Genomic DNA, 14138 nt, shown 5'->3' on the forward strand with positions numbered 1-14138 from the left:
TGACGTGGAAAAGGTGGTAAGATTGGGGCCAGGATACTTTTTATTATGACTTACTGATGTGATCAATCTGCTTGCGACGCAAATTTTCAACTCAAAAACAAGCAAACTGTGATCAAGATAGCAGCAGTGGTTGTATTTTTCAGGCGCAAGCAGATTGATCACATGAACTGTAAAACATCTTTGGACCTGCGCAACCATTTGCAAACCAGATGAGTTAGCTGGAGTCATAAAGGTAAACATACTCAAGATCCGGCTAGAAGATCAACTTGGACTAAGTCACTAAACTTGAATGTTCAATACGCCCCACCAAGCGTTTGATGATCTAGGTATTCCCAATTTCAACCGGACATGCTCACGGCGTAATGCTTGAATTAATTTGATGATTACGTAAAGCCTTGGATGTCTATTGAGCAATGGATATATGGACAAATGACCAACATCAATTATCCGAAATTGACCTCTGTTTATCTAAAGTTTCTTAGCCTAATAAACCTAGTTGAAGCTTCAGTTAGTGAACCATATGTATTTCAGAGAGGTAATAAGTTCAATTCAAAATATATCTTAGTCATTCATTGTCAACGGCGTCAAATCAAAAAGGTACTTTTGATTCAAACCAACTTAGGCACAGGGGATCTGGGTATAATCCAGATTAAATCCTGCTAAGTCAGCCAAGGTAGTTCCCAGTGTACGTAAGCCAACTTGAAAGGCTGTTCCTGGAATAGCTGAAATGAAATTAGAACAAGTTTCCAATACCATTTTTCGTTAAGTGTGCTTTAAAGTGTTCTATATTTCTTCTTCAACAATGAATTGGCTTCCTGGCTAAATGCATTTCATCCTCCTTCTCCAAATTTCCCCCAAAAAGTAAGATTAAGGACTCTATCTAAAATGACCAGGTATAAACTGAGAGCAAAGTGGTTCAGAAAGTTAGGTCGAATCCATAGGCTTTTTTCTTTTATGCAAACTCTAAGAGAAATATGAAACACCCTGTTGGTCCTTTTGAGGTTGATGGAGAAGCCATTAGCAATGTAGAGGTTATGGCCAACATGCTTGGAAATCAGTTTTCTAGTGTGTTTTCAACCCCACTGAGTTCAGAAGCAACTGCTCTTTGTTCTGAAGATGAGTCTGTAGAGATTGGCAATGTTAGTTAAATTGGGTAATTTGATGATCTCATAGTTACAGATCAAGCTGCTTAAACAGCCATAAGGGACTCAGGCATGAGGCATTCAAGTTCTCCTGGTCCTGATGGTGTGACATCTCAGTCTCTGATGAGATGCTCACTGGTTCTTCCTCCTGTTTTCGTACTTGATGTGTTGCATCTTGGATCAGGGCAAGTTTCCATTTTCACTAAAGTTAGCTCATGTTTTTCCAATGTTTAAAGGGGGAGACAAGTCGCTCCCCAGCAACTATAGGCCGATTTCTCTCAATTCGAATATTGCGAAGGTGTTTGAGATGATCATGAAGTCTAAACTTGTTGAACTTCTTGAAGTCCATGATGCCCTTCCTCCTTGTCAGCATAGGTTCCAAGCGCATTTTAGCACGGTTACCGAATTGATTGAACATACACCGGGTGCGCCTGAAACCGCGTCATAGTTTTCAAATATTTGGATGACAAATTCAATCATATCATCAAATTATTTTGTTTTGAGAAGTGCTTTAATCTCTTAGCTTTCACATGACTTTTATAGCTCTTACATTTATTGATAGTTAAGTTGTTCTTCCAAAAATGAAAGAGCTATGTCAAAGAGTAGTTGTTCACCTTCAAGAGAGGTTCAAGGTCGTGGACATTGCCAAAATCTATGAGCTTACCATCAAGTTCGTCCATGGGTCTCAAAATTTGTTTGAGGCGACTGGACAATATGAAGAACGGGCAAATGGTGGCAGATTGGCGTTAGTCCGGACTTCAAAAATTATTAACAGTGTGAAGGCCAGCGTCACTTAGAATCCCAGGCTGTTTATCATGAAGATGGTATTTGACATGGCTGTTTATTGTTTTTGTTTATTGTTTTTGTTTATTGTTGAGAGCCACTCACGGTCCATGCCAAACCGCTATGTGCATGGATTGAAATTTGACATTTATTGCATTTCACATGCTTATCTAGGCAAAAAGCATTGTGGTATCAAGCCAATTTGATAGTGCGTTCACCAATGAACGCCAAACATGCTCATTTTGTTGGGTTTTGTGATCCAGCTAATTCAAAATCATTCGATTATTGAGAATTCAATGGACGGATGGTGCAAGTCGACTGTGATGTGTGTCTTAGAGCTCCCTCCCCTAAATGCCCAAAATCAGGGTGCCGGACCAGATTTTTCCTTGGATTTTCTTCACTTGAAATGCCCAATTGGGAGAGACTAAACAAGTTGGGGACTGTACAATGTTCAGAGAAGGTTCGAAAGGTATCTGATCCTGTACGTCTTCAAAAGCATCCATGAGTTTGTCCCAACCCAGGTTTTAGGGTCAATTCTAGTGACCGTAGAGGCTTAATGTGCATTTTGAGAACACCTTCAAGCCCTCAATAATCCAAGCTAGTTCGAAAATTGAAGTCCACTTCTCTTCTTTCTCGGGCTCCTTTATTGCTTAATTTGCTTCCGTCTAATATTCGTGGGGAATACTTAGGCCTTGTTGATCCGGTTGCATCTTTCAAGTCAGACTTGGACAAGTTTTTAGATCGCATTCTAGATCAACCCTACATTCAAGGACATGCTCGGTCTGCCAGCTCCAACTCGTTGGTAGACCAAATATCATGTAAAGACTGAAAGGTAATAAATAGACGAATCATAACCTTTTTTCATAGTACTGGGGATTGAATTCCCTGTAGCCGATAGAAAAGCCCATGAAAAAACAAACCCCCCAAAAATGTAAAAAAAGGAAATTTTGCAGATGACGCAAGAGCCTCCAGATTGATCACAAGAGATAAAGAACTCCAATATAAATCCCCTGACATGGTCTAGTTGGTGTCTAAAATAAAATGGAATGGAACTTTGTAAGTGAGATGGTGCAATTAGGCTACCAAGCTACTTGCTACTTATCTTCACAAGGTAAAGCAATGTGCTTTTGATTTGTAGTGGCTTGTCAGACACCCTGATACAGGCGTCCTCCATCCTATATAATTAGACATTCCTAGAGATCTTCAACCAATCAGAACCTCTCCTAACTTCTCATGTTGGGGACTCTTATTAAATTTTCCTACAATGTAACCTTGAAGTTACAACAAAAATTGGCATTACACCTCAGGCATATACGTTGTTTAAGCCATCACAAAATTCTTGAGCAAGCTAGAGTTTGACAAGTCAAAAGCTGTACTTTATCAATTATTCTGATCATTTTTATGCTTGAGTGGTTCTAACAATAAACAAGCTGTTTTCAATTACATTTTTTAAAAACATTTTCAACTAAAGGAATAAATCGGTAAGCAAGATTAAAAGAAGATATGTTTCCATAAAGCATAAATCAAGTTGTCTCTTAAGATGTAAAAGTTCTTGTTTGGCTAATGGAAATGTAATTTTAGTTCGTAATTGAAATATCTCAATTGCATTTCTTGAAATGTTATTGACTATAATTACTCTGTTGGTCAATGCAATTAAAATTTCAATACATGTTTTGTACCACCTTTAAGGTTTTCTTTGGGCAATTTTCCCTCTATTAATGTAGGTGAATCGTCGAACATACGATCCCCACCAATGAAGAAAAAAAAGAGGTTACGTAAGGCGTGGATCAATATATTACGAAATTGTTAAGCCAGACAGAGTTTGACAAGTCAATAAATCCACTCTATGAGTGAGAAATTGTCGCAAAAGAGGCTTGGATAATGCTGTCTTCAAAGAAAAAAAAGATTCATTCTGAACCTCAAAAGAGCTTTTTTAGTGAGAGGAGTTGATTAGTTAAATGCACTTCCATACCATATCGGAAGCATTTCATATATGAACCAATCTCAATGTAACATCAAATTCCTACCGTTACTGGAAATGTAATGACTAGTAAATTTCGTGTCACTTAAAAGATAGAAGAAAGAGGAAGACGCTTAATGGATACAGAAAAATACGCTTTTGTTGAAATGCGTACGCACTTAAAAGTGAACAAGAATTAAACGTAGATAGATGGTGGCTTAATGCTTACAAGTTTGCGGGTTGGCGACCGTGGATGTATCCGTGCTATCCAAAATCCCGCCACAGAACGATGAGAGAGTTGGTGTTGGAAAGGAGAGGAAGCTCACAGCCTGGCACGTAACCTATCACAAAAATTTGACTGTTACTTGCACGACCAATCAAGGCCAATCATATTTGCCAAACCTCTGCCATTGTAGGTGGAGCTGATAATAAGAATGGATCTGGCATGGTGGTTGCGGACTCTTTGATTTCCAAACGACAATATCCTGCGGACGCAAATCGAGAGGGTCATTAAATTCATCAAATATATGCACGGTTTTGCGGGTGAGGCGTGTGTTATCGCAAGATTATGAGTTTGTATCCAATTTGATCCAAGAAACATTTGATGTGACCTCTTCAAGCATGGAGGAAGCAACTTCCAGAGGGTGCGATGAGAGCTAGCCAGGCGGACTAGTTTTTAGAAGGAATGAATGTCAGCTGACCGGATGCTAGGGTATAGTTTCTCTTTGTAGAGGCGCTGCTTTCCATCTCCTAGAGTTGCATTGTCCACTGGTTACCGATTCAGCTGCAGTAAAAAGCCACAACAAACTCGATTTCTACTCTTCTATGTTACTTCTTCTATGCTTGATTAAGCTATGGCTGGGTTTACTCGAGATTTACTCAATAGAGAGTAAAGCCTGGCTTGGCACCTCATTGATTGGAAATAGAACCATACCATGAGAAAGGTAATAAACTATTAAAGAATAGATAAAACAGAAACCTGAACTTTTTGGGATAGTTTCAAAAATTAAAAGTCGAAATTCCTCGCCATGAATTGCTTTTCGAACGTACCAAAATCGTTGCCTTTGAAAGTCTGTCGGATAGCCAAAGTCCCATCGCATATTGTGATTAGGAACAATTCGCTCCCAAAATTCGTTGGTAGCTCTAAAATGCTTTTAGAACCAAGCGCAGATTGTTTTAAATGGATGAGTCTCGTGCCTGCCTTTCTGGGCCCAAGTAAGAGAAAGGACATTTGTCTTAACGAAATGGGGAAATGGAATCGTCCAGTAGAACGCCTTCAATGCTTTTAGGTTATGCCTCACCGAATGAAAATCAACTTTTAGAAGTTAAGATTCCAACCCTTCCTTAATATCGTAGCCGTCATTCGCGTCATCTTCGCCTAACTAGTTCAGTCGTTCTTGTCTATACATAAAGGCTGAAGCCATGCGAGGTAGATAGCAGCTAAGGATTTTAAAATATGGTGGTAATATCTTTCGAAGCGTTATTTTGTCAGCCACTTGACTGCCAGTAGCGAAGGGTAACAATGACGAGACACACACCATAATCAATAAAAAGGGAGTCTACATGAGGCAATTAATACCACAGGGTGCAACTACAGAGCTACTGCACAGTAGAACTCTACTATATATTGTGATTCTAGATGCAACCACCTTGCACTCAAAGGAAGGCTCAAGAGAGTGAAAGGACATCAACAAAAATGAAGAAGAAACAGTCTTAAGTGAAAGACACTTTTCCTACCCAGCTTGAAACGATTTTATTTTGTAGTTTTCTTACCGGCTTCTTGTCTGAAACAGTTCTGATAATTCTGGCTGGTTAGGAGCTGACCATTGGCGTGGTTATAAGATTGAAAAGATCCACTTGGCCCCGTGAAATATTGGGTGCATCCTGCAGGAGCTCTGCAAAGCAATTATACTCAAGATAAATAAGGGGTTTTCGGAAAGAGCCCAGGGATATACACAGAAGGAGCTCTGAATTGAAGCTGTTTTGTTGGGTTGTGTTTTTTGCTAATGTCTCCAAGTATGGGATTGTTGTTTGAAACACAATGACAGAAGTATTCTCTTTAGGTTTCTATTGAAAATGGGAACAACAAAAATGAAAAGAATGTCGGCCTTTCATTTTATTCAAGCATTCCCAGGCAATGGAAATGGTCGCTCAAGAAATGTTTTCATGTGATAAAATGCAAGAGAAGCTTCAAATTTTGTTTTAATCAGTATTTGGTTTCGGTAGGCACAAAAGAGAGCCGATATGTTTTGTCTTTTCAGCCGTCATAACAGCATGCAGAAAATAAAAACCATGAAACCGAAGTATGGGAAGGGAAAAAGTGCATAATTCAATCAAAGATAAAGCAATTCTCTACTTTAAGAATCTGAAACCAACACGCTACTTCACGAAATGAAGAGGTAATATCTTACTTGGCTGTGTTGTCACAAGTTAGGTATGTGACTTTGATGTCATAAGTTCGGCTCCCTGTGCTAGTTCCTTTGATAATGGTTAATGTACCAGCTCCTCCAGTTACGCCTGTTTCGAAATACACTGAAAGATAAGGTAGTAACATTCTTTAAAAAATCATTGTATTGCAAGTGATGATGTGATGATGTGATGATATTCAAAATTAATTTCAAACCATTACTGCCAAGTTTCATCCCTGTTTTTGGGTCAGAAAGTGCATCCACACTTAACCTGAAAAGAGTTAAACCAGAGATTCGTCTTCTGGGAAGAGTTACGGATGTGCTTAAATTGACCGTTTCCTTGTTTGCTTGCTTATTTGACTGAAATTTTAGGATATTTGCTTGTTTGCAAATATTTGATCCATTTTCAAATAGATTTAATGTTGCTAACCCAACGTAACTTTAACAGTCAACTAGTTCAATTGTTATTTCATTATTTTGTTGTTCCTAAGTCATTGTGAAATAATTACTTGCATTCAATACTTCAGTTTTGAGTGCACCAGGACAAAATAGCTGTTTTCAATATTTGACCCATCAAAAAGAGTGCTAGACATGTTTATATGGCAAGCTTACTTACAACCGTAAAGTATTAGTAACTCTGTTTTACACCATAAAATCCTTCATTTTATATGACTTGTTGAGAGAATATTGCACACCTGCTTGAAGGAGCAATTTGAAAATGTAACGCATGGAATATCCAGTAGCGGCTAATCTTTTCATGACATGGTTCAATTAAAAGAGGGCATGTCAAGAAACGGAAATTCAAGCAAAAATGACTTTGAGCATTTTGGGAAGGGAGAACAAAGACAAGCATCACAGTCAACTCGCACCAACCACTCATTGAATTTTCAATAATCGAATGGTTTTGAGTGAGATAGTCACACAACACAGCAAAATGAACATGTTTGGTGTAATTCGGTGAACGCACTATCAAATTGGCCACGATGCTACTTGCCTAGACAAAATGAAACAAATGTCAAAATGCAATGTTTGCTCAGTGCGGTTTGGCTGGGCATGTTTTTTTCTATTTTACTACATGGAACAACGTCAATTCATGAACGCCTTCACTTGACAAGCCCAATAATTGTGGCCACCTTCTAAAAAACCTCAGCTCAGCATTTAGAACAGGAAACAGGAAAGACATATGCGGAAGAAAAAAATGCTATCACGCAACCTCTTAATTATTAGTTCGTTGCTCTGCTCCTTTTTGTTCCTTTGTGACATTTTAAAATCTGGTTTTGTCTTATCTTGTGATTCATGCATCTTGCACTTTTTGAGGCAATGAATTTCAGACAACCTGGAATTTCATCACATTCTTTAAAAAGGGTATTTCCATTAAAGAGAACATAATCCCGCAACAAACTTAATTTTACTGGAGTACCTATGGAGTGAAACTGAACACAAAATCGATCTGAATTAGTTTTTGAGCTACAATGTAATGTAAGATCTTGTGTTCTAGCCCAAAAATGATATGTTTGCCCAGTGTGACAGTAAAAACCCTCAACAGTTTTAACTCTTTCTCCAAGTGCCCTTTCTGACTTGTTTGCTTATTATTTACTTATTTGAAATTACTTGCTTGTTTTCATTTGCTTGAATCCATTTGACACTTGTTTTTCCTTGTTTGCTACCACTAGTAGGTAGAGGTCTTGTTTGGATGAATTCTTGCCATATTCTAATTTTACATCTACTTGTAGGATGCAGAGTCTTGACTTGCTCGATATGAAAGAATATAGGGGCTCGGCACCTTTAAAAAAAATCATTTTCTAAGTGTGACTAATTTGCTTAAGCCCTATTCTTTTGACGAGTTATGTTAGGTGAAATATTTTTTTTTTGCTAGATAAACGATTATTAAATTGACGAAGGGACAAGCTCCTGTGAAATCCGTCGTAGGGATACTTTGGAGTTTTTAATATTCTGGCCGTCATCAAGTTTACAGAACACAAAACTTCTGAGGACATTGGCTGGAAATTTATGCACTGGTCTTAACGAATTTTCCCTCTTGCTCTAAGCACGACGCAGATAGGATTCTAAATACGATTGATTATTAATCCGCCACTAAAATGTCATTGAACAAAATTGTTGACCTCAACATCCAAAACTTTAACCTAGAAAATGGCGATTTCCTTTCAGTTTGAATTTCCCGCCTCCTTCGCCTCTTTACTGTGACGGGGATTTCTTGATTGACTTTGTATGTCTGCACTTTCAAGCAATGGCAGTCTTTGTTCACATTCATCTTGCATTTTGCGATGTAACGGCGCCGATCCCTTATTGGTTATGAACTCACTGTGTTGTCCGGTCAAAGTGCCACAAACCGCCGGGGGAAATCCATTAGACGATTCCGAAAACGGGCTTCTAACGAGGATGGTATCAGCTGCTGTGCCGCAGATTCCTGAAAAAAAACCAAAGAAGTATTATCATTTCATTCAATTTGTCAGAAATGGTTAACTTTGTCAGTGTAGTGACCTGTAGTTGCATCTTCCGTTTTCAAGGTTTTGAAATCCAACCTGAAGAATCATGAGAAATATTATTATTCCTGTTTTTAATGAAAAATGGTTTAAGTACCATGAAGGCACAGGTAAAAGGCATAATTATTCATTTTATCTCACCGAATTTGGCAAATGTCTGAAAGACAAAGAAAATCATGAATCTCAGTGATGTTAAGACCACACAGACCATATGGGAGGAACATGTTTCATTCTATCTTATTCAACGGATCGAGATATTTTGAATGTGAATTGACACATTTGCAATACAAAAGAAGAGGCCGAGAGCAAGCACACTGTTTTATGTTAAAGTCTAAATTCTAATTTCTCGAAATGAAAACGAACTCCTTCAAATGATCATAAATGAACATAAGCCAAAAGTTGAATCCATTTTCTTACTGTCGCAAATTCGATTGAACTCGTAAGTGCAGGTCTCGCTCGGGGTGGCATCGGCCACTGGATATCCAGAATTCTAACAATTGAAAATTAAATGATGTCTTGTTATGGGCAAGGAATAATGAGCACCACAAAGCTTTTCGAATGTCTTACCCGGATGTAAGTGCAGTTCTAAAAGAGAGGAAGAACGTTCCTGAAACATATTTCTAACGATTTGTGTTCTATTGCTTTACCTGGGAGATGGTTTGGGTACTGCCACAAGATCCCTTCACAATGAAAAGGCAACACACGCCAAAGCCTAAAGATAAATTCCGAAATAAATCGATCGATTAGAACTTGCCAAAATTGGTTTTCATTTCTTTTTTGTTTCGTTTTTCACCCGCCGCGCAATTTCCTGAAGCTGTTCCACCTTTGGAACTGCAAGACGTCGAATCATAACAAGTTCCATGAAGATTTCCAGCTCCGGTTGAGACGCAAACGTCGTTCTACAACAAAGAAATGAAGCTATTGTTAGGTGAAATTCAACGTTCACAATATTTTTCGGCTACTTACCTTGAACGTGACAATATTGAAAATACTGAATAGTCCTGAAATAAAGCTTTCAAAAAATTGAATTGTTCTAATTTCTTGGGCTATTGCTCAATTGTAAAATAAAATGTTTGCAAAAGAAACGGAACACTTATTGGGTGTTCTTTCACTTTTTACGAAACAGTCTCGTCAAATGAATATAAACAGCGATTGATGGGCAATCATTCGACTTGATATCTTAAAAGAACCACTTGGAAAACATGAAGTTCGTGACTCAAGCTTTTTGATTTCAAGAAATGAAAGGCCATCATCGAAACCAAAGGGGATATTGCGAAGAAAAGTCCACACTATGGATACCTTGACGCTATTTGAGATCCTAATCAAATCACACATATACAGTACACACACACAATAGTTACTCTTGTGTGTGGTTTGAAACGCCCTGTTGAAATTCGAGTTGAAGAAAGTGCTTTGCAATGGTTCTTTGTTCCCTAATGGTATTAATTCAATAACAAGATAAATAGGGCTGAAATCCTTTGGCAACTTGCAAATAAAGCACACTTACGTTTTTGACGAGAGCTGGTTTCGTTGGTGTTTTGCGATATCGCTCCATGCGGCACTAACATGACGCCCATAATCCAAAACCGGACCCAAGTAACTGAAGCCAAAAGATTCATTTTCAGAACCGATTTCGTTTTGGTTGGGTATCTGAAGGAAGTCGCCAAGTATCGGCCACCCAACAGCTTGAATACTTTACCCATGGTGTATGTCTCTCTTCGTTTGGTCGGTTCGAGTGGCAAGTCGAAACTGATCATTCCCGTCTCAATGATAAGTGGAAGGGCCCGTAGAATGGATGAAGCGGAAAGGGCCAGCGGAATAAAGTGGAGTAAAGGCAACCGCGATTGGCTCGGCCATCTTCGGACCAATCAGAAATCTGGATTTCAGTCGGCTTGACACGAATGACAGATCATTGGATGAGAGGGAGGCGCTTATGGCGCTGAGGTTTGTCATGCCCAGCGATTATGTTGCTTGGAAAGAAACTTTCCATTTTGTAATGCCTTCATTGGCGTGTAAAATTAGATTGAAACGAGATTGAGTTGTAATCTGAAGACATTGAAGGTGATTGAAGATTACGCCGATGTATCATTTTTCTGAGCTTAACCAATCGATATTCCAAGCGCTCTTAGTTATTGATTGGAATATCTATTAATATCAAGAATCATGTCAGATGTTTAGGTCATACAATTCAAAGCTTGCGTTTTAAGTTAAATGAGGGCACCAGATGATTTAGTTATGATTCAAGCAATTGTCGAGACAAACAGTTTACTGTCATACATTTTTGATGCCAAGAAAATTAGTATCATGACTTCATTCACCAACAAAAGTTTAAAAAGCCCACACATGAAATCTATATCAATAGAAGATACTTGAAACATAAAACTAGAAACGATTGGTTTTTACTTGATCGCATTTTTGGTTTTCTTCTTTTTGCTATTTTGGCATTAAGAAGTAATTCATCGATATAGTAAGTGCAAATATCGCATGCTTAAAATGTTTTACATGTCAACTGTGCATTTGAGCTGAAGTGGTTTAATGAGCGAACTTATTCAATCAAATGAATGAATGTGCCTGGTTCATGCATCCATCAGTCTCCATTATAGGGATAAAGCAAATAAAAAGGAAACACTAAGCATTATGCCCTCAACATAATTAACAGGGCTTGTCCCAAGAATGTGTTTATTGTTAAAAGTAAATTGTTGACAATGCATGACAAGAGTAAACGATGAAAAGCTATATCACTCAAAGTGCAAAAAGGTCAAGTATGAGGGCAGCTTGCCTTGACCTTTCATGTTTGCAAAGTGATAGCAGAGATTGTACCCTTTCTTGATTTGGTATAGACCTTTATTAAAGTATCTCATGGTATATCAACCGAAGGTCTTGATACATGCAATCAATACCCATGGTAAGATTATTGAATTGATTGAAAAAAATCCTCGTGAAGAAATTAAGCAAATGAGTTGAAGCTTTCTTTAATGGTACTTGTACTGATGTCTGATCTGGTTGTAATGCCATTAATGCATTTAAGAATTGCTCAAAATTGCAATGGAGATTTCTGGATATGTCTTACACTTTGCAGTTTAATAATATTCATTCTTGATTGATTGTTTAGAGATGTGCTCTGCCAATTGGTTTCAATATTTCATGGCAAATGGGATCTTCGATTTCAAACCCTTTGTCAGATATACCGTAGCAATTCCCTTTACTTGTCAGAAGAATATTGCGCGCACAAGAACGCCCAGCTGCGCTGAGAATGATTAGGGGTTTGATAATTGGAATCGCTCAAGAGGAATATTATGATATGCTCGAGTAGTGTCGGATTGACACTTCCCTGGGCTTTTGCTTGAGTAAACAACTTCGGATGTCAATCACCACGTCAACGTGTCAAAGCCTGGCCAAGCTTTGTTCATGATATTCAAATTGAGCGACCGCAAAAATGCTTAGTAAGCTTTAAGAGTTGTTGTTTCCGATGATCGAACCTGTCTGGAGGCTTTCTTCTTTGGCAAATGGAAGGAGGTTGGACTCTTGAACGTCGGTAAGTCTTGCATGATTCCCCGAGTGATCATGCATGAAGCGTCGAACTGTCTTGCCGGGTGCCACATTCATTCCGATTGATATGAACAAATCAGCCTAATAACTATCTGAAGAGCTCTTTGGATGTTATCTAAAGTTTTTGTCTTTCAGTCAAAAGCAAATCAATATGTGTTCCGTCATGGAACATGCCATCCGTTCCATGGTTATATTTACTAAACGCCACTCACTTCTCCCTAAAGACGACTTACGCTGCACGAAATATCGTTTCCGTTCTGTACTTCAGAGGGCGCTTTGCCGCTAAGCCTCTACCAAATAAAGGGTCAATTGAGCCGGTTCCTTTTTTATTGAATCATAATGCGGTCAAGTTGTTTTTGGCTAATCATATTACAATTTTATGTATGATTAGTGACCAGGGTCACATAATGTCCGGAAAAGAAATTGCGTTTAATGTAAGGCACTAAAAGTTCATTTAGCATTCTACCGTGCCTCTTCTTGTTTTCTTTGGGCTGTGTGACGTTGCAAATAAGGGCCCTTATTCGCTTTACTCTATGGTATCTTATTGCCATTCAATTGGGCAACATTTTCCAGACATTTTCTGTTTATACGCTAGCCATATAACAATCCAATTTCAGGTTCGTATCGAACACGATTTGCACATTTCCATAGTTCTACGACGAATGGACAACTCTATTTCGTGACTTGCGACCAACATATCAACCGAAGCCATGTCAAGCAGAGAGGCTTTACATTCTTTGACCTATACTGACGGATAGCGAACAAGCAAGGTGTCTAATTGAAATTTCTACCCTATAGATTAAATGGACTTGTGCGAGAAATCTTGTGGAAATTACTGCATACAGGACTTGCATTAGATCAAAAGCGGTGGGTCCTTTAAAAATTACCCATGTCAAGTAAAGGAAATTTAAGACATTTGGTGGAGGGAGAATTTAGACATACACCATAGCGGGAATAGACTGAATTGGTCCTTCATTTAGATTTGCCGGCTTCTTGAAGCAAGCAGTATTGTAATGTTGAGCCAAGCAATTAGTACAAGGACTCCGTCAAAATTGTTATTTTTTTAGTCTTGTAACACAACTCACCCGATAAGTATGTATGTTCAATTTGGTCAGGTGGTGCAAGCTGGTTGTGAGGTTTGTGCATAAAATGCCCCAAAACCAGGATGTTGCGCTACATTTTTCATTGAACTTTTTACGTGGAAAAAAGGGAGGTCCTTTGAGTAAAACAGAAACTTCAACTTGGTCTTCTTTAATCAGTGAAAAATTGGGTTCTAATTGCTGGGTTGGGCGATGGATAAAAAGAATAAAATAAATATATTAATTTCACCGCAGCAATCCTACATACATATGCCAAAGCTGTGGTTCTTAACCGTTTTGGTCCGTATACCTCAATGTGAGAATCGTTGATACATGAAATAGGACTAGCAGCCCCCAGGTTCTTGGTCATTTTTCTCAAATCAATTCAAACCCATACTCAGATATTTTAACTTCGTTTTGTGCTACTAAGATATTTTTTAACACCGACTTGTACTCCTGAGTAACCTTGTAACCAATCATTTTGGTGCCCAAAACAGGTTCATTCTCTAGTTAACCAAAGAAAATACCGGCCAGAATTGGAAGTAAAAGTGGCAAAGTATTTGGTTGTGTTGATTCTGGATTAATATTTAATGTGTTTTGAGAAAAATAATGAATCCAACTAATTTAAAAATCCGATTTCAAGTAACGTTAACTCTGGGGTGCCAAATACGGCATGTCAGTGACAATGAAATGAAGAGGCAATGAGCATCATA

General features: G+C 38.3%; 1 protein-coding gene across 1 annotated transcript; it reads right to left on the reverse strand.

Annotated features, from left to right (window-relative positions):
* Positions 1–509: 509 nt before the first annotated feature.
* Positions 510–10760, reverse strand: LOC131885194 (uncharacterized). Its single transcript, XM_059233152.1, has 15 exons — positions 10497–10760; positions 10305–10397; positions 9764–9798; positions 9591–9696; positions 9445–9509; positions 9365–9382; positions 9215–9287; positions 8939–8954; positions 8796–8836; positions 8617–8721; positions 6297–6417; positions 5659–5780; positions 4288–4370; positions 4115–4226; positions 510–722 (listed from the first exon to the last, which is right to left on the reverse strand). Exons 1-15 carry the CDS (start codon positions 10552–10554, stop codon positions 619–621), a joined length of 1152 nt encoding a protein of 383 aa, XP_059089135.1. The 5' UTR covers positions 10555–10760; the 3' UTR covers positions 510–618.
* Between the last annotated feature and the right edge of the window lie 3378 nt (positions 10761–14138).

Source organism: Tigriopus californicus, chromosome 8, assembly GCF_007210705.1.
Source record: "Tigriopus californicus strain San Diego chromosome 8, Tcal_SD_v2.1, whole genome shotgun sequence".
Taxonomy (NCBI): domain Eukaryota; kingdom Metazoa; phylum Arthropoda; class Copepoda; order Harpacticoida; family Harpacticidae; genus Tigriopus; species Tigriopus californicus.

Bases quoted from the DNA above. Each gene is read 5' to 3' on its own strand.
- LOC131885194 (XM_059233152.1), bottom strand. From the start codon at position 10,554: ATGATCAGTTTCGACTTGCCACTCGAACCGACCAAACGAAGAGAGACA. The intron at 5,781-6,296 runs GTAAGATATTAC...ATTGCTTTGCAG, and splicing joins ACTTGTGACAACACAGCCAA to AGCTCCTGCAGGATGCACCC. The intron at 4,371-5,658 runs GTAAGAAAACTA...TTGCGTCCGCAG, and splicing joins CTGTTTCAGACAAGAAGCCG to GATATTGTCGTTTGGAAATC.